The 19,245-nt window shown below is 48.4% G+C and overlaps 1 protein-coding gene across 5 annotated transcripts in view; it reads left to right on the top strand.

The window, feature by feature from the left end:
• ARHGAP44 (Rho GTPase activating protein 44) overlaps nt 1-19,245 on the top strand; it is a 119,053-nt gene that overhangs the window by 87,611 nt on the left and 12,197 nt on the right. For all 5 annotated transcript variants that reach the window (XM_040243320.1, XM_040243322.1, XM_040243319.1 and 2 more), the window contains 10 exons: nt 1,665-1,782; nt 5,544-5,612; nt 7,659-7,740; nt 8,239-8,366; nt 10,091-10,202; nt 10,565-10,646; nt 12,339-12,419; nt 15,073-15,186; nt 15,788-15,879; nt 16,697-16,877. In XM_040243320.1, coding sequence (XP_040099254.1) covers nt 1,665-1,782; nt 5,544-5,612; nt 7,659-7,740; nt 8,239-8,366; nt 10,091-10,202; nt 10,565-10,646; nt 12,339-12,419; nt 15,073-15,186; nt 15,788-15,879; nt 16,697-16,877 — 1,059 coding nt within the window. The remainder of the gene's footprint in view (nt 1-1,664; nt 1,783-5,543; nt 5,613-7,658; nt 7,741-8,238; nt 8,367-10,090; nt 10,203-10,564; nt 10,647-12,338; nt 12,420-15,072; nt 15,187-15,787; nt 15,880-16,696; nt 16,878-19,245) is intronic.

Raw genomic sequence — 19,245 nt, 5'->3', positions numbered from 1 at the left:
CTTATTTTTCCCACTTGTGGGGCCCCATAGACTGTTGAGTTTATTGCCTGAGCGAGAGAGGCCCCACTGCTATTCCCTGCTGTAGCTACTAGCATCTTAGTGTAATTAGAACCTTCTGTCAGGGCCTGCTTTTGGTAATTCTTTGATAATAAAACTTAGCAACCAGAAATAGCTTCTTAAATTTATTTTTTAATTGGAGGAGCAACCAGAAATATTTGTACTTCCTCTTGAAAGTTTCCCAAGGGGCCTCCTTAGAAGGCCAGTATTCTCTGCCCAGAGATAAATGTTTAAGAAAATATACATGAGGTATCAAAATGTTGATCCAAGGCTGCTTAGTGCTTCCTAGTGGAGATTTTGACTTTCACATTTGTCTTCATCTTACCCGTTTATCCTCTCATTTAACATCCATGGTTGACTTTGGCCAAGTAGATGAAGGTTTCCCAACTCAATGCCTGCAGGGTGGGCAGGGAACTAAAAAGGAATGGCCTGGACCATGCTTCAGGGAAAGCAGCAGTGATGTCATTCGGCCTTAGGGTTCAGGAGACAGTAGGGAAGTTGTCGCAAATTGGAGAACAGTTGCCCTGTCTGAAGGGGCCACTGTCCTCAGCCTCTCTCAGTCCTACCGTGTGGACACTGGGGCCCTCTTTCTCCTGGTCTGGTACCAGGTACCTTTTCCTGATCTCTTCTTGGCAGTGAGGCTGTGTCATTGCCTGGGTGATACCCGTAACCAGCTCTTTCCCTGCCTCCCACAGTGTCCCCAGGGTTTTCTCTACCTGTCTCACGTGCGTGCGTACATGCATGCTCAGTCGTGTCCAACTCTTTGTGACCCCATGAACTACAGCCTGCCAGCCTCCTCTGTCCATGGGGTTTCCCAGGGAGGAATACTGGAGTGGGTTGCCGTTTCCTTCTCACGTGATCTTCCCAACCTAGGGATTGAACCCATGTCTCCTGCATTGGCAGGTGGTTTCTTTACCACTGAGTCACTTGAGAAGCCCTGTCAGGGTTGATAAGGCATCAGATTCCACACGCTACGTGGAAAATGTTCTTTGCCAAAAGTTACTGAGTCCGATTCACCATGCATTTTCCCTTTCTAATCCCAGAGTGTTTGCTTTCACTGCCATTCTAACTTGTCACTAAAAAAAAAAAAAAAAAAAAGGAAGCTCAGTCATGTCAGACTCTGCGACCCCATGGACTGTAACCTACCAGGCTCCTCCGACCATGGGATTTTCTGGGCAAGAATACTGGAGCGGATTGCCATTTCGTTTTCCAGGAGATCTTCCCCACCCAGGGATCAAATCCAGGTCTCCCGCATTGTAGACAGACAGTTTACCGTCTGAGCCACCAGGAAAGTCTCTAAAAGACACTGAAATTATGTAGGTGCACAGGGAAAAAGCTTGGAGCCTTGTGCATCAGTGGCAGAGGGATGGGAGCCCTTAAGAGCTAAGGGTGTGTGTTTTTGACTACTTTGTATGTCCACAAACTCCAATTTGTAAGGCTCATCAACTTAGATGTAGAATGTCTGAAAATGCTAAAAGAAAAAAACGCCCACACTGCACCGAAATTCAACTTATATTTATGCCTAATCCGTCTAGAATCTAAGTTCCTCGAAGTCAGGGACCAAGTTCTATTCACACCTCTCCTCTCTTTCTCTTTTTTCTCATCAGGTGGCAGCAGACATCCAAGTCTTCGGGTTTGTCCAGCAGCTCACAGCCTGCGGGTGCGAAAGCCGATGCCCTCAGGGAGGAGATGGAGGAGGCTGCCAACAGAGTGGAGATTTGCAGGGTATCCCCTTTCTGTGCTCCTCTCCACTGAGAAAAATGGGAGGCCCTCAGGGAGCATCCTTTTGTTTGCTGGAGGTCTATGAAAACCCTAATAGCCTCTAGTTGAGTCTGTGTCCCCAAGCTTGTCAGCTGGCATGTCTAAAGAGCCCAGGATGAACCCTAAGAGCTGGGGCTTTCAGTATTCATCATATTAAAAAAAAAATTCCTGGCCCGATAATTTCAACATTCTTGACACCTCTGACTCTGGTTCTGATGCTTGTTCAGTTTCTTCAAACTATGGTTTTACCTTTTAGTATGCCTTGCAATTTTTGTGAAAAGGTGGACATGAAGGATTGGGTAAAGGGACCTGTGTGCGCAGGCGTTTGGTGATGTAGGGGTCAGGCATGGGAGCGGGGGAAGCCCCTGTCTCTCTGAGACTGGGTGTGAGTCTTGTGGGTATGCCTGCGACCATGCCCCGTGAACTTCAGGGCTTCTCTGTTGCTGTCTTTCGTTCTGTTTCCAGCTTCTCAGTTTTTGTGTTTGGTAGGACAGGATGGCTAGAGGATGCTGGAGCTGATTAATTCTCTTTCTCAATGTGAGGCAGGCTAGAGTCTGCTAAAAGCAAATGTTTAGTAGGGCTCTGATATAACCCCAGCAGGCTATTGTTGCTCAGTTGCTAAGTCATGTCTGACTCTTCGCAACCCCATGGACTGCAGCACACCAGCCTCCTCTGTCCTTCACTGTCTCCTGGAGTTTGCTCAGATTCATGTCAATTGAGTTGATGATGCCATCTCCAACCATCTCATCCTGTGCCAACCCCTTCCCCTGTTGGCTTCAATCTTTCCCAGCATCAGGGCCTTTTCCAGTGAGTTAGCTCTTCACATCAGGTGGCCAAAGTATTGGAGCTTCAGCATCAGTCCTTCCAGTGACTATTCACAGTTGATTTCCTTTGAGGTTGACTGGTTTGATCTCCTTGCTGTCCAAGGGACTCTCAAGAGTCTTCTGCAGCACCACAATTCGAAAGCATCCCAGCAGGTTCTACTGGGATAAAATAATTTATCCTTGAAGTTTCCTGGCAGTCCAGTGGTTAGGACTTGACACTTTCACTGTTGTGGGCCCTTGTTCAATCCCTAGTTGGTGAACTAAGGTCCCACAAGCAGTGTGGCACAGCCAGGAATAAAAGAAAAATTTCCCCAAGGTTAGGTCTTGTTAAGAGTAGAATGCTCTAGTGCATTTCAAAATGGCAATCTTTTCCCTTCCCCTTGGGAAAAACAAGAGAGGACTTTTCTCTGCTGTTCATTGTAAGAACTTGGTAGTATTCCAGGAGGAAAAACTCAGCAGAAGTGTAGGGGCTCCCTACACTTTATTTAAATATTATATTGATAATGTTTATGAATAAAATATTTAATAATATTAAATTATAAATATTTTATTTAGACAAATGAAAATTTGGTGTAGAGTTTCCACTTTTATTTCTCACTTGTGTGGCTTACTTGGAATCTATATTGTTAACTTTGTAAGATGGCGATGTGATTGTACCTTCAGAAAATCCCTTCATGTTCCTGAGGGCATACTCCGTTGGGCTGGCTTTACGGAGATCGTCTGCTGAGTGGTTGAAGGTTATTTGATGTGGCATCAATAGACATGAGTTTGAGCAAGCTCTGGGAGTTGGTGATGGACAGTGGCATGCTGCAGTTCACGGGATTGGAAAGAATTGGACACAACTGAGTGACTGCACTGAACTGAACTGATGTGGCATTTAGTCCTTCCCAAGGCTCCCTTCCTTACCTCTGTCTACCGAGTTTTTTTTTTTTTATCACCCCACCCTCTGTCTTTCCCTGACTTGAACTATCTCCCTTCACACTTGTCAGGCTGGTGATAGGTGCTTCCAGACTAAGGCTGCTGGGGCCATGGCAGGCGAGGTTGAGTTCCGATAAAACCAGTTTCTCTAGCACTTTCGACAGGTCCAGCAGCCTCCTAGAGGCATTCACTGTAAAGGATGCTGAAGTGGAGGGGACCTGAGGTGGGTGGTCCTAGAGCCCATTTTATTCTTTGGGAAAAATACCTTGAACATTTGGTAGCTAGTCATGTGAACTTGGTGTCTTGGTTCTATCATCTTGTATGCAAGAACGCTTTAAGGATGTTTGCCTGTTGAGGATACTGGAAAAGGAAACAGATCACTCCTCCCATTCCCCTGCTCACAGAGGACAGTTTGATCAGCAGCTGGAGGGGCTGCTGAGGTTATCGGGGTCTTTGCAGAATGCTTGAGGTTCCATGTATATCAGACTCTTCCTGAATTATGCAGTTGTCTGCTGTGATTCCTTCAGCATTCAGGTCAGCTTTCCTGTGCTTTTTTCCCTTTTTTATTGAGATATAGTCGACATACAATACCATGTTTGTATCTGGTGTGGTACATGATGACTTAATATTTGCATAGATTATGAAATGATCACCATGATGGATCCAGTAGCCGTCTGTCCCCATGCAAAGTTATTACAGTATAATTGACTGTCTTCCTTATGCTGTATGTTACATCCCCGTTGCTCAATTATTAAGTAAACTGAAGGTTTGTGCCTCTTAATCCCCCTCATCTATTTTTCCCATCCCCCCATCCCCTCCCTTTACGGCAACTACTGTTTGTTCTATGAATCTATGAGTGTGTTTTTGTTTTGTTTTGTGTTTTAGATTGCATATATGAAATCATGAGGTATTTGTCTTTCTCTGACTTATTTCACTTAGCATAATACCCTCTAGGTCCATCCATTGTTACACATGGCAAGATTTTACTTTATTTTTTTATGATTGCGTAGTATTCCATTGTCTGTACACTACAACTTCTTTATCTGTTCATCTGTCAGTGGACACTTGGGTTGCTTCCATATCTTGGCAATTTGAAATAGCGCTGCTATAAGCATTGGGGTGATGTTTTCCTATTTACTCCAACCTAAACGTGATAGATACTTTTTATCTTAACTCAGCACCTCTTCTGAAGCTCTGCCTCAAAGGCTACCAGGCAGGGAGGGATGTCAGAGATCGCATGACTTGTACAAACATGTTTAGAGACTGTGACATGCTCAAAGATATGGTTAGTGTGACAGAGTCTGCCTCCACTCGAATGCACTTCTACTGTGCTGTGCTGGGGGTGTTCCAGTGAAACTGACCACTATCCTCCTCGGAGGGAGCATGATCTAGACATAGCATTCAGCCACTGTTCTCAGTCCCTCGGGGAGCTGAGTGGTGAAGGGCTTTTCACACTGAGATTCATGTATGATATTGGATGAGTCCAGGTTTTTTTCTTTTGCCAGGTTTGGAATCAGCGGTCCATCCCCTGCCCACCTGTCTTAACCAGCTTCCCTCGACTTGGTGTGTTTGCCTCTCTTTTCCTGATGATCAACCAATCAGAACTGAGATGAAGGGAGCAAGGCAGTAGTATCATCAGGGGGAAGAAGTCACAGAGGGAGGCAAGCAGAAACACAGTGTGTCCCTGGAGGGGCTGCTGCAGACAGCAGGGCGCGCCACAGAGATGCAAGGAAGCAATTTGTGCGTCATTCCCCTGCATCAGCTCTCCACGTGGCCCACGTTAAAAGCCCTAGGAAAACAGTGGCATAGGTGTTCTTTCCCCACTTAGTCGTCCTTTAGAGCCGTGGTTGGGAAATGGAATGTCCACAGGCAAAGTTTGTCATCTGCCTAGTATTATGAAAAGTGAGGTTAAACCATGGTTACGGTTCTTTCCTCTGATGTGTGGATTCCTACTCTCTATTCTTCTGTGTTTTGCCCCCACAGGACCAGCTGTCAGCTGACATGTATAGTTTCGTGGCCAAAGAAATCGACTATGCAAACTACTTTCAGACGGTAAGCATCCAGAAGGGTGAGGCTGCTTGGAGTCCGTTAGCAGGTGTCACAGTGGGGACGGGAAGGAACGCGATCCTCGAATGAAGGATCTGTCAAGCATGTCCTGAGAACAGGTGGGGCTTTGACTGTCCTACCTGTGAATAAATCCTGCCTTCTAGTCGCCTTTGTATTGATTTCTCCAAAACCCCGAGAATAAAATTCAGCCTCACCCATGAAGATGTTTGTACCTCTGTGATCTATGGCAGTGGTTCTCAACCAGGGGTGATTCTGTCATCTCCCAGCAGATGACTGGCTGTGTCTGGAGACATTTGAGGGGGGCTTCCCAGGTGGCACTAGTGGTAAAGATCCCGCCTGCCACTGCAGGAGGCTTAAGAGATGCAGGGTCAATCCCTGGGTCGGGAAGATCCCCTGCACAGCAACCCACTCCAGTACTCTTGCCTGGAGAATTCCATGGACAGAATTCCTGGAAGACTACAGTCCATAGGGTCACAAAGTGTTGGACACAACTGAAGTCACTTAGCAGAGATGTTTTTGGCCATCACTATCGGGGAGGTACTACAGGCACTCCGAGGGTGGAGGTCAGGTTTGTTGCTAAACATCCCACAGTGCACAGGATGGCAGCTCCCATGACAGAGGGTGATCCAGCCCCAGATGTCAGCAGGGCCAGGGTTGCAAAACCTGAGTCTGTCATCAGGAAGCAACTTGGGAAGAAGCAGCTAGCTGCACCCCAGCATCTGTTGGTTATTAATGGAGATTTTTTTGGTCCCAGGTGATGACAAGTTGGTAAATGAGGGTTGATGTCTGTTTACTGCCTCTCCTCTATGGGAGCAGATTTACAGAGTAGAGACACAGGATCTGAATCATCCATACTTGAATCATCTGGCCCAAATAATTAGGACCCTGAAATGAAAAATAACGCTGGGAATAAAACTCAAAGTTTCTCTTTAGGGTCAAGGAAGTGATTCAAAGACAGGGAAAGAAGATAAAGGGAGGAGAGAAGAGGAATCCTGAGAAGCTGGATGCTTTGATAAGCGTGGGGCAGAACTGGGGGAAGTCAGTGCTCCCCCGCATGCTCAGCATCAATGGCCAAGAAGTCCAGAGTTTCTTCCGCCGTGAGAGAGAGCTGATACATATTCCTTTCAACTTGAAATGTTTACTTGGAAATAGTAGGATTCTTTTCAGGTCTATTCCATTGGTTTTATTTGTGAAGATAATATGTCATTTTAAAATATCTAAAACAAATGATTGTTGACATTGCAAGCATTATTGGACTACCTAATTGTCTTTGGGTACCACTTTTTTCAACGCTATGACTTAAAAAAAGAAAAAAAATTCCCTTTTAGTTTTCCTTGGGGATAATAGCTACTCATCACAGCAGACTTTTGAGCAAAGTGCCTCTCTCTCTGTTTTCCTCCTACATACCCAATTTTCTTTTTTTTGGAGCGGGGAGAGATTTAGAGAATAAGTGCCAGTTATTGATTGCTTTTCCGCTGCTGTTTTTACCATTTCAGCAGTTTTTTCAGTAGTGGGAGGGGCAGAACAGAGCATCTTGAGGGACTTTGTCCTTTGAATCACATCACGATAAAGCGGTTTTGCCTCCCAAGGTGGAAGAGGATTGTGGATCGAGCACACGTTTTCCTACCAGTTGTATCTTGAACTCTTTTGGGGGGGAATCAAGACATGTTGAGGCTCATGGCATTGAGCGCCCTCTCATGGGCACCTGGATTTCTGAATGTGTTCTCTGTTTATAGCCCTTTCATTGTTGCACCCCTTCGGTGCCTTTTGCTGTGAGAACTGGGGGCAGGGTGCTCCGCAGCTGGGGTGGCAGTGAAGGCAGGCTCACCTCTGGAGATCCCCTTCACCTCCTCCCCGAGTCTCCCACCTCCAAAACTTCTCTTTATGGTCACCCCTCTGCTGCAGAGGCTGAGGGGACGAATGTCCGCCATTGCAGAGGGGTGGAGAAGAGGGCAGGGCACCCCGATGGTGTGGCAGCCCATGCCCTCCATCCTCCGGCAAGGGCTGATGCTTCTGCTTGTGTCCCCTCAGCTCATCGAAGTGCAGGCCGAGTACCACAGGAAGTCCCTGACTCTCCTGCAGGCTGTGTTGCCTCAGATAAAAGCACAACAGGGTGAGTGCCGAGCTTGCCTGGGGCGGGGAGGGCAGGGAGCCTGCTGTCCAGGGCCCTGTGCTTGGTTCGCCTGCTCCTCCCCGGGCAGGGCCGCCTTCACGTGAGCCCTGGGCCTCCGCCTGTGGGCACATTGACCAGCGGCAGGAAAGCAGAGCACGCATACACACATATACACACATTACCCCAGCGGGGATGAGGTGGGTGTGCATAGGCGTGTGTGGAGGTGCGTGTGTAACAGGAAGCCCAGCAGCTCTGCTCACAGCAGGCGGGCTTCCACTGCCTCCCCCAGTTCTTCCCCATCATCCCCCAAAACCGCAGGACTGGAGATGCTGCATTTGGACATTGCTTCCATGGACATTGTGGACAATGCTTCCACGTCCACTGCTCCGTGTCCCTGGGACACTTAGGAGAAGCAGTGTGACTGGAGGAAAGGAAGCTTCCCGCGGGGGTGACCTGTGCTGACCCCTTTCTTGTTCCACCTGCACCCCCCACCCCCAGAGGCCTGGGTGGAGAAGCCTTCCTTTGGGAAGCCCCTGGAGGAGCACCTCACGATCAGCGGCCGGGAGATCGCCTTCCCCATCGAGGCGTGCGTGACGATGCTGCTGGAATGCGGGATGCAGGAGGAGGTGCGTCTGGGTGCAGCCGAGCTCGGCCGTGAGCAGGTCTCCTCACCCACGAGATGGAGCCTCCGGGGTCTCTCCTCCTCTGTTACCATCCTCACCTGGCCCCACAAACCCAAACCTGGGAAGACGCAGTACAAGCCCCCTGTCTTCAAACTGGTCCTGCTTCTCCCATGAGCCTTCACTCTCCAGGGACAGTGGAGGATAGTAGGACATGATACCCCCGCCCTGAGGACCTTATAGCCCCGCTCTAGCCCTCCTGTCTGCGTATGTAATGAGATTGGGGCTTTCTCCTCCTCCTCTTCCACCCCATTCTCCACCTCCTCTCTCCCTAATTTAAAAGATAGACCTTTTAACCTTTAGATCATAACTTTTTTTATAGACATCCTGAAAACTGATACAGACATTAGAAAGCACTCCTTACAAGCCACATGTTAAAAAAAATAATCCTATGAGACATTGGCAACCATTGTTTTTATTGCTATGTCAGTGGTCTTCTGGGAGGTAGACCTCATCTTTAGTTTCTTATGCAGGCAGTTTAAAAATCATGACTCCACTTTCCTGTGATCAACCAATCAATATTTATCTATGGTATTTATTACTAAGCAAAGTATAAAAGAGTGAGATGGGGGCTTATGAGCTTATGGAGCAGATAAGTGTAGTGTCTGTCAAATAAGCCTGGTTTATTCAAAACAGGTTTTTTTGACCCTGTTTTAAATGCCAGGCATTTTCTTGTATAATACCAATGAAAAATGAGGTCTTTTTAGTCCCTGAGGGAAGGTTTTATGGAGGGAGGTGAATGGGGCCTTTTCTTTCCCCATTTTTTAAAAACTTTTTATTTTGTTTTGGGGGATAGCCAATTAACAATGCTGTGATAGTTTCAGATGAACAGCAAAGAGACTCAACCTTACATACAAATGTATCCATTGTCCCCCAAACACCCCTCACATCCAGGCTGCCACATAACACTGAGTTGAGTTCCGTGTGCTACACAGTAGGTCCTTGTTGATTACCCAGTTTAAATATAGAAATGTGTACATGTCCACCCCAATTCCTGAACTATCCCTTCCTCCTATCCGTTCCCTGGCAACCATCAGTTCCGTAAGTTTGTTCTCTAAGTCTGTGGATCTGTTTCTGTTTTGTAAGTAAGCTCATTTGTATCATTTTTTTTTAGATTTCACTTATAAGGGATGTCATGCAATATTTCTCCTTCTGTCTTACTTCACTTGGTATGATAACCTCTAGGTCCATACATGTTGCTGCAAATGGCAAAATTTTCATTCATTTTTATGGCTGAGCAGTATTCCATTTTATAGACCTACCATATCTTTTTTAATCCATTCATCTGCCGATAGACACTTAAGTTGCTTCCATGTCCTGGTAATTGTAAATAATGCTGCTGTGGACATGGGGGTACGTGTATCTTTTCAAATTAGTGTTTTTGTTTTTCCAAAATATATCTTAAATACACAAGGACAGGACATTGAAGTGCCCAGGGTTCATTTAATCAAGTACGTACTGAACCAGAACACCGGGCCACCCTGTACTCGGTGCTGAGGCCACAGCCAGGGATGAGGCCCAGGCCCTGCTGTCCCAGTGTCGACACATGGTGATGGGAAGGAGGCCCCTGGGAGATCATGGAGGAAGCGGGTGGGGAGATTGCCTGCCGTTGGTCTTGCTGTTGTGCCCTCAAGGTGCAGGCTGTCTGCTGACCCCTGTCCTGTTGGCAGGGCCTCTTCCGAGTAGCCCCGTCTGCCTCCAAGCTGAAGAAGCTCAAAGCGGCCCTGGATTGCTGTGTGGTGGATGTACAGGAGTGCTCGGCGGACCCCCACGCCATCGCAGGTGGGCCCCATAGCTGGAGGGGCTCCGCGGGAAGGGATGGGCGTGGAAGATGTACAGCCACGTGTCAGGGACACTCGAGCCCCTGGCTCCCTGCCGTGCTCCGCGCATGTCCACTCAGGGCCCCACTTTAGGCCTGGTTGCTTGTGCCCTTGAAGGAAGGAGGGGGTGATGTTGGTAACATGAGAGGGGAGGCCCTCACGGCCACGCCAGAGCCTTGGATCCAGGCATGTGGCAGCCACCATGTGACCTGGTCACGAGGCTCGGGGAACCTTCCCAAAACGTGGCCCCCATGGTGACGCTGACTGGTAGTAGGTGTCTGCCGCATCCCGGCGGCTCACGGCCTGTACGGTGTTCACGTCCAGGAGCTCTCAAGTCTTACCTCCGGGAGCTGCCAGAACCTCTGATGACCTTTGAACTCTACGATGAGTGGATTCAGGCTTCCAAGTGAGTACGCCAGGTCTCCGTGTGTCCTGTGGGTGCGGTTTATGTGGAGCGTTAATTAAAACTGTGTAAGTGTGCCACCTAGGATCCAGCGAGTCTGTATCTTGGTGTGTGTCGTGGGGAGAGGCTTGTACATACGCCCGGAGAGCCAGGTCCCGGTGTGTGGATTGCAGGCTGGAGCCACCAGAGTGGCCCAGAGCCCCAACTGGGCCTTCAGGAGGACTCAGGGAGGCTCCAGGCTCCCGTCGCCACTCAGACCCCCCTCTTCACGCTGCCCATTCCCATTCACCTGGCCACGCAACAGGTTTTGGTTCCCCAAAACCTCTACCTTGTAGGTTTCTGACTCTTTGGGTCCCGCCCTGAGGGTCACCTCAGAGAGGCCTCCTTCCTGACAGCTGGTGCCCAGCAGCTGGCAGGCAGGGTCTGCCGCATCCCCCAGGTTCTCTGCAGGGACTGATCAAATTCAAGGCTGTGTTGCTATAGCTGGTTGGATTGTGAGCTGATAGGGGGCAGGGAGGGATGACCGTCTCTTCTGACTACCCCACGCTCCCTAACCCCTGCGACACTGCCTGATACACCAGAGACTCTCAGTATGTGAATGTTGATTTTTTTTTTTTTGGCTGTGCTCAGCTTGTGGGCCCTTAGTTCCCTGAATAGGGATCAAACCTGTGCCCCCTGCATGGAGAGCATGTAGTCTTAACCACTGGACCACTAGGGAAGTCCCATATGAATGTTGAATTTTTACTGAAGGAAAGACCTTGGCAGCATCTGCCCTCTGCCCTTTGAGAGGATTGATGAGGAGAAAAGGACTTTTTCTCGCCTTGGTCAGGATGGAAGCAGGGACTTCTGGGGGCCCCGTGATGGCCATTCCCTACCTTGGGTCTTGGGTCAGGGGGTCAGAGCTGAGCCTCCCGGCGGTATTTGCTTTTCAGTTTTTCTTGTTAAAAGGTTCTTTGAGCATAAGGTCATCCAACCCTGTAAACCTTGATGTAGGTTTTCATAAAAATGTATATTTAAAAATGTAGTCCTAACAAAAATAAAATATATATATAGACCTTTCAGTAATCTCTCTCAATCCTTAGAAGATCTATCAATAAAGAAACCCTTCGAGCAAGTCTCTCTGTAGAATGGAGAATCCTTTGGTTGTGGAAACTATCCATCTCTGAGTTGTGTCTTCAAGGGTCAGATATCCTTATGTCAATAAGAGTTCATGTCGTTTATGTGTTCAGAAGATGTTTATTGAGCATCTGTTATATTCCACATGCCAAGAAGCTTAATGTGCATCAAACTGTCTGTGGGACTGGCCAGTCGGCTGCAGTGGTGGTGTGAGGGTGGAGCTGACATGTTTCTGGTGTCCTGTCCTGTGCCAGAGCTAACCTCCCGATGACATCACAGCCCCACCCACTCAGCTGCAGGTGTCTGCCCTCTGCCCTCACCTGCTGCCCCAGTACACATTGACCTGGGCCATGTGAGGTGTGCAGGGGAAGTTTTGTTAAAACAGCACAGGCAAGACCAAAAGATTATCGAGGGGGAAATAGTAAGAACCAAAGATATGAATGATAATTGTTTACTGATATGGTCACTGACAACGGCTGGTTCCTTTTTCTCAAATATTTTGATGGCTGGTGAGTCTGAGTGCCGGTAAGACTTCATTGATCCAAGCTCAGTCAGTGGCTTTTCCTGTTAATTTTCCAGCATCCAGGACCAGGACAAGAGGCTCCAGGCACTGTGGAACGCGTGTGAGAAGTTGCCCAAAGCCAATCATAACAACATCCGGTGAGTGGATGATAGAGATGCCAGGTCAAGGTTATTTAAGCCTCACATACATGTTTCTGGGCCAAAAGGCTTAGTCACTGGCAAGCTTGGTGTTACACAGTGTCCAAAGCATATTTAACATGCGGGGTCTCTTTTCAACTTCAAGCAGTCTTGGGAGGTTGTGAATTACCATCCTGCAGATGAGGAAACAGACTGTATGGGGCTGTGAGACATTGCAGGCTACGTGACCAGCTGCTGGCCGATGCAGTTCTTTGGTTTGCAAGGAGCAAGGATGGATGCAGGCTGCATTCAGATACTGGGGTTTACTGCAAAGATAGGTGCCTGTGGATCCCAGTGGCGACGCTGACCAGACCCTGAGCTGGATTTGGCAGTTGTGTCCCGGAGCCGGGCTTCAGGAAGAAGAGGCTGGGAGAATGTTCTCTGGTTTCTACTTGTCACCAGCAATTTTCTATGTGTCTGTCTCTTACTTTTCTCATCCTCACCCGGGTTTCACTTCCCACTGCTCTGCGCATCTTTTCCCTCCCAGGCTTACGCTCTCCTCCACTTTCTGCTTCCTCATCACTTTGTACCAGCATCGCTCCTGGCCCTACCCCCGTCCTCCTTGGAGCTTCCTTAGATGCATATTTTCGGCTTCAGCTCCTACTGCCATCTGCCTGATTATTTCTATTTTCCTGTTAAAAAATCCCTGGAGTGACTTCTCATGGTGGGTCCTCAGACAAACATAGGATTCCTCTATGACCCAGCAATTCCACTTCTGGGTGTATTTCCAAAAGATCTGCAAGTAGGGACTTGATTTTGTACACCTACGTTCAAGCCAGCGTTATTCACAATAACCAAGAGGTGGAAACAGCCCACATATCCAGCAATGGATAAATATAGGTGAACAAAAAGTACGTACAGTGCAGTATTCAGCCTCAAATAGAAGAGACATTCTCTTTCTTGCTACAGTATGGATGAGCCTGGAAGGCTGGATGCTAAAGGAAAGAAGCCAAACACAAAAGGGGAAATTCTGAACAATTCCGCTAAAAAGCAGTACATACAGTAGTCAATTCATAAAGATGGAAAGTAGAATGGTGGTTGCCAGAATGTAGAATGGTGGCTAGGGTAAGGGGGGAGGGGTCAGGAGCAGCAGGTGGGCTGTCGTTTCATGGGTGTCAAGTTTTAGTTTGGGGTAATGAAAAATTCTGGGGGTGGATGGTGGTGATGGTTGTGTCACAATGGAAAGTAATGCTAGTGAACTGCACACTGTAAAATGCTTCAAGTGTTAAATATATACAAAATTGAAAGAAAGCATCCCACGAGCAAAAAATCAGATCAAGAGCAAGAATGACTCTTCAAGTGATGCTAGGCTGCTGGCCAGCCTGTGGGTTGACCGTGCTCAGCTCAGGCCCCATGTCCTGGTCAAGGCATGTGTGGCCTCTTGGAGGGTGTGATGCGGCAGGATGTGGGTGGAGGTGGCCCATCAGCAGCTTGAGGTCTTTGTGCTCTGCGGGCAACAGTTGCTGAAGGAGCCACTTCGCTGTGGTCCAGGCAGCATGGGGCTGGACCCACTGTCTGTATAACCAAGAGCCCGGGAAGAGCTGGGCTTTGGGGTCGGGGGCCTGTGCAGGACCAGGCAGGTGTGGTATGGTTTGGAAGAGCTCTTTTTGTGCTTCATTTGTACACAGCTACTCAGTCACTCATTAAAAAAAAAAATAATAATAGCTTTATTGACATAACCATTCATATGCAAGTGTCCCCTTTTAAAAGTGTGCAGTTAAGTGGGTTTTTATAAATCTGCAGAGTTGTGCAGCTATGATCACTGTGTAACTGGAAAACATTTTCATCACCCCACAAAGAAATGCTGTTCCCATCAGCCGTCACTCCCCATTTCTGCTTACCCAGCCCCTGGCAAACTCTCACCTATGTTCCGTCTCTGTCGACTGGCCTGCGCCGGGCCTTTCATACAGATGGAGTCATTCTCCCTGGGGTCTCTGTGTCTGGCTTTTCTCCGTTGGCATCAGGTTTCCAAGGTTCATCCACGCAGTAGCGTGAGTCAGTATTCCATTGCTTTTGAGGGCTGAGTAGTACTCCACTGTATGGATGGGAGTATGTTTTATTCATCTGTTCGTCCCTTAATGGATATTTGGTGGTCTCTCCTTTTCAGCTATGATGAATAATGCTGCTGGGAACATTTGTGTCCACGTTTTTGTGTGAACCTATTTCTCTAGGAGTGGAATTGCTGGGCCACATGCTAAGTCTGGTCTAACGTTTTCTTCATCGGCTCTCACGGCCCCACTGAGACACTGCCCCTAGCGTGAAGATGCCCCCACCAGTGACACCTGCACACCACCTCTCACCTCTGCACACAGGGAAGACAGGAGTGACAGGGGTTTGAAAAGGAGGAGGGAATTTCTGGCATTACGCACTGAGTCAAAAGGAAAGATGGAGAATTTTTTCTGGCCACAGTTTGTTGAAGCAGACATTGACAACTAGCCCAGGAAGAGCTCTGTCTGTTTTTGGAGCATTCTGGTATCCTGACACGTGGCACATCTTGATTATATTGTAGGATGTATGAGTCTTCTTATCAGTAAGAGATGTTTCCAGCTGGTGTTAGGGGACCATGGCTGGTATTGAGCCCTTGTAAAACCTGGCCTTTCTCACCTCCTTTCAGATACTTGATCAAGTTTTTATCCAAGCTCTCAGAATACCAAGATGTCAACAAGATGACACCCAGTAACATGGCCATTGTATTAGGACCCAACCTGCTGTGGCCACAAGCAGAAGGGTGAGTCCAGGGAGAAAGGGGTGTGTGGGTCACACTTGGGGGCTGTGGGAGCCTGGGTGGGATAGTCAGGGCCCCAGATAGCCACTAGCCTAATTTATGTGTCAGGTCATATGCCTGTCTTGAGCTGGTCCTTCTTTAGACTCAGGAGGAGGCCCAGAATTCTTCAGGTAGTTCCTGTTGATAGTCTCAGAGCCAGGCCTGTAGCCAAGGTCTTTTCTGAGCTCATCTGGGTCAGCATCAAGTCTGGCAAGCTCTTCTAGGCCCCTGGGCCCTCTGTGGAGAGCACATCCCAGCACTGGGATACAGAAGGACAGAGTGCTGTCTTGACAGAGAGAACAGAGCTGGGAAAGCATGAGTCTGGCAGTTGTGAGAATCAGTCCTCAGACTTGGCGATTTCGTGTGTGTTACTCACTTGTCTCCTGTAGGGAGGACTTCTGGGGGTGTCTCCATTCTGTAGACATGGGGAGAGGTTCAGAAAGGTGAAGTGCCCTCCCCAAGAGGACACACGCTCTCAGACCCAGGTGTGCAGGCTTCTGGTCCAGGGCCTCCTCCCTGCCTCAGCTGCTCACCCTGCCTGCCCTCCTCTGCCCTGTGCCCTCAGGAACATCACGGAGTTGATGACCACAGTCTCGCTGCAGATCGTTGGCATCATCGAGCCCATCATCCAGCACGCAGATTGGTTTTTCCCCGGGGGTATGTGATGGCAGCTGATGTGGGAGTAGGCTTCTGGGGGGGAAACGGGAGTTTGCTGTGAGTTCTGAATCTTTGAAATTGAGTACCACTGGCCAAAGGGGTGTGTGTGTGTATTGTTTTGTTTTTAAGCCCCCTGTGCATACCACCTTTGGCCAGTGGTAGGAAATCAGGATAAAGAAATAAAGGAGGTAGGAGTTCAAGGTAAAACTCTGTAGGTTCTGTGGCTGAGCTCATGAGCACTGCAGATAAATCAGCTATAGTCAGGAGGGGATGAGATGAGACTCCATTTGAGAGCCCGCAGTCTTAAGTGAGATCTCTTTCTGTTTCTAATCCTGTAATTTTTTTGTCTCTTTGGTTTTCTGAAAAGACATCTCATCATCATCATCCTCTACAGATAGTAATATTGCCTGTTATTTTCTTTTCTTGACTAATTCCATTGGCTAGCACTTCAGATAACAGTGTTGAGAGTGGGCATTGCCCTTTTTCCTGATTTGATTTAGACCACTCTGGCATTTATTTCAGTCTTAAATGTGAGGATTGAGATAGATGATTCTGCCTTTTTAAATTTTTTTTCCTAAAAGAAAATATTCTTCTGTTCCTATTTGACTGAATTTGTTTTGTGAATCACAGATGAAAAAGTGCTTTATTAAGTCCCTATTCTATTACATGCTAGGTGATGATCTAATATTGAACCATGGGATGAGAGTTCCGGGGGTGATGCTTAACAGAGTGGCCGTTTCTCTCCTGGTTTCCCTCCTGGCCAGGGATGGCTTGGCCAGCTCACAGACCGTGTGCATCTATTCTGTCTTCCCCACAGAGATAGAGTTCAACATCACGGGCAATTACGGGAGTCCAGTGCACGTGAACCACAACGCCAACTACAGCTCAATGCCCTCCCCAGACATGGACCCCGCCGACCGGCGCCAGCCCGAGCAGGCCCGCCGGCCCCTCAGTGTGGCCACAGATAACATGATGCTGGAGTTTTACAAAAAGGATGGGTATGAACTCGCATCGCTTTCTCAGCTTTGGTGGAGGGAGGGGTTGACTGAGATGAGTGACAGGAAGGCTGCACTTAACCACCAGCAGCAGGTGGCCCTGTCACCTCATTCCTGATGCCGGCAAACGCTTTGGAATTTGTCTTTTAAACATGGTTTTTAAGCAGTTCGGTTCCTGTGTGAGGCATCTCTAGCCGGGGGGGATACCCTGGAGGGTCAGTTGTGGTCCTTCACTCCCAGATGTCTCTGCATCAGAGCTGGGCTCCCTGTCTTCCCAGCCAGACCTGGTCTGACTCCCAGTCCCCTCTGAAAAGCCATCAGATGACCTCTACCAGAAAGTTATCACTGTGGCACCTCGGGGCATTCAGTGTCCACTGGCCCCTATAGTATGGTCTTCTGAATATAGAGAGCCAGGGTCATCAGGATTTCTGTGGCTAGAGAGCCATCTCTCTGGGACCCCAGGGTCTGCAGGTGGTTTTACAGGTGCTGCTGGAGCTTAGGGGTACCGAGGCTAAAACTATGTAAGTCAAGCCACCTCAGCTAGTGCTGTGTGGATTAGTCGAGTTGACCCTGCAAAGTTCTGTCAGAATTGTGGATTTGTGGCCTGGATCGATAAGCCTCTAAATTTTGAGGGTGGTTTGTTATGCAACAAAAGAGAATCAGAACAAGCTTAAAAAAAGAAAAAGGACCCTGGGCACTTCCATGGTAGTCAAGTTAGGTTGTCACTTTAGGTTAGGACTCAGAGCTTCCATGCAGGGGGTGCAGGTTCAATCCCTGGTCAGGGAACTGAGATCCTGCGTGCCATGCAGTGTGCCAAAAAATGACAAAGGATGCTGAGGTCGTGCACGCTGTGCAGCTCTGTGTAGCCACTCTTTCCAGTCCTACTTGATCTGTAGCAATATCACTTCTGTTCTGATCCTCAGAGGGCCTCACCAGGTCAGCAGACAGCAGCACCTGAATCCATGAGTATGTCTACACAGACACCTTAGCCTGGAGGCACTGTAATTTGGAATGTTGTTGTTGTTTAGTTGCTAAGTCATGTCCGACTCTTTGCGACCCTGTGGTCAATAGCCCTCCAGGCTCCTCTGTCCTTGGAACTTCCCAGACAAGAATGCTGGAATGGGTTGCCATTTTCTACTCCAGGAGATCTTCCTGACCCAGGGATGGAACCCATGTCTCCTGCACTGGCAGGCAGATTCTTTACTTCTGAGCCACCAGGGAAGCCTGTAATTTGGAATCAGCACGTGTAATTGAGAAGTTCAGGAGCGACCTGAGGTGCTCTGTGGAACACAGGTTCCACTGATGCTTGGTTATGTTGGGGCGGGGGGAGGAGATAGACACCCGGGTCTCGTGAGTTCCTGAGACACATGATTCAACATGTTGAAGCCCCTTTCCTGCATGTATGAGTTTGTGGGATCTTTTACATGCTGTGATCTGTCACGTATCTTCACAGCGGGCTGTGGTATCCTTTCCCAAGTTTATTATATCAAAAAGCCTGTTGTCACGAGATAGAACTCGTGTTCCAAGGAGCTTGTGGTTGTGATTGTGGATATTGGGGTCCTCTGAAGACCAAGTAGAAAGATGGAGGACCCCAAATGCAGCTACTCTGAACAGGGTTGTGGAGTGGTGAGAGGGTGCCGGGATTTTTCTTCAGACAGAGCTAGAGGTTCTGGGTACCTGGAAACTTTGACTTGTATTTGAGGCTTGGACTGTCAGCTCGGCCTTTGAGAGATGTATTCTTGGCCCAGGCCCCACCTCTGCTTCCACATTTCCTGGATTCACACATTTGTGGGTGCTGAGACCAGGTCTGTGAAATGTTGCCTGGTGCCTCCGGCTGTTATTTGTCCTGAGGAGGTAAATAAACTTTGTTACGCATTTAGGAGAGGAATGATCCCTAGAGGAGCTAGAAATACTTGATCCTGACCTTCCTGGGGGAGTGTGGGCAAGGCTGAGCCAGGATCTTTAGGATCCTTCTTACTCATCTCTCATGTTGGCACCTACTGTGCCACTGCTGCCCAGCCTCCAAGTTCATTTTAAATGGTCCAGGAACTCCCAAAGCTCCTGTGGATTTGGGGGAAGATACCAGGCTTTCTTGCTTCCTTTCTCTCAGCAAGTATTTGCCAAATGTACCTGATCTTCAGAACAAAAATCAAAACCTTCCAGATCAGTATAGACTTGTTGTTGTTCAGTTGCTCAGTCATGTCCGACTCTTTGCGACCCCATGGACTGCAGAACACCAGGCCTCCCTATCCTTCACCATCTCCCGGAGTTTGCTCAAACTCACGTTCATTGAGTCAGTGATGCTATCCAACTATCTCATTCTCTGTCCCCCCCTTGTCCTCCTGCCTTCAATCTTTCCCAGCATCAGGGT

The sequence above is a fragment of the Oryx dammah genome, unplaced genomic scaffold (genome assembly GCF_014754425.2).
Source record: "Oryx dammah isolate SB20612 unplaced genomic scaffold, SCBI_Odam_1.1 HiC_scaffold_8, whole genome shotgun sequence".
In the NCBI taxonomy this organism is placed as follows: domain Eukaryota; kingdom Metazoa; phylum Chordata; class Mammalia; order Artiodactyla; family Bovidae; genus Oryx; species Oryx dammah.
This window is presented reverse-complemented; position numbering and strand designations above follow the sequence as displayed.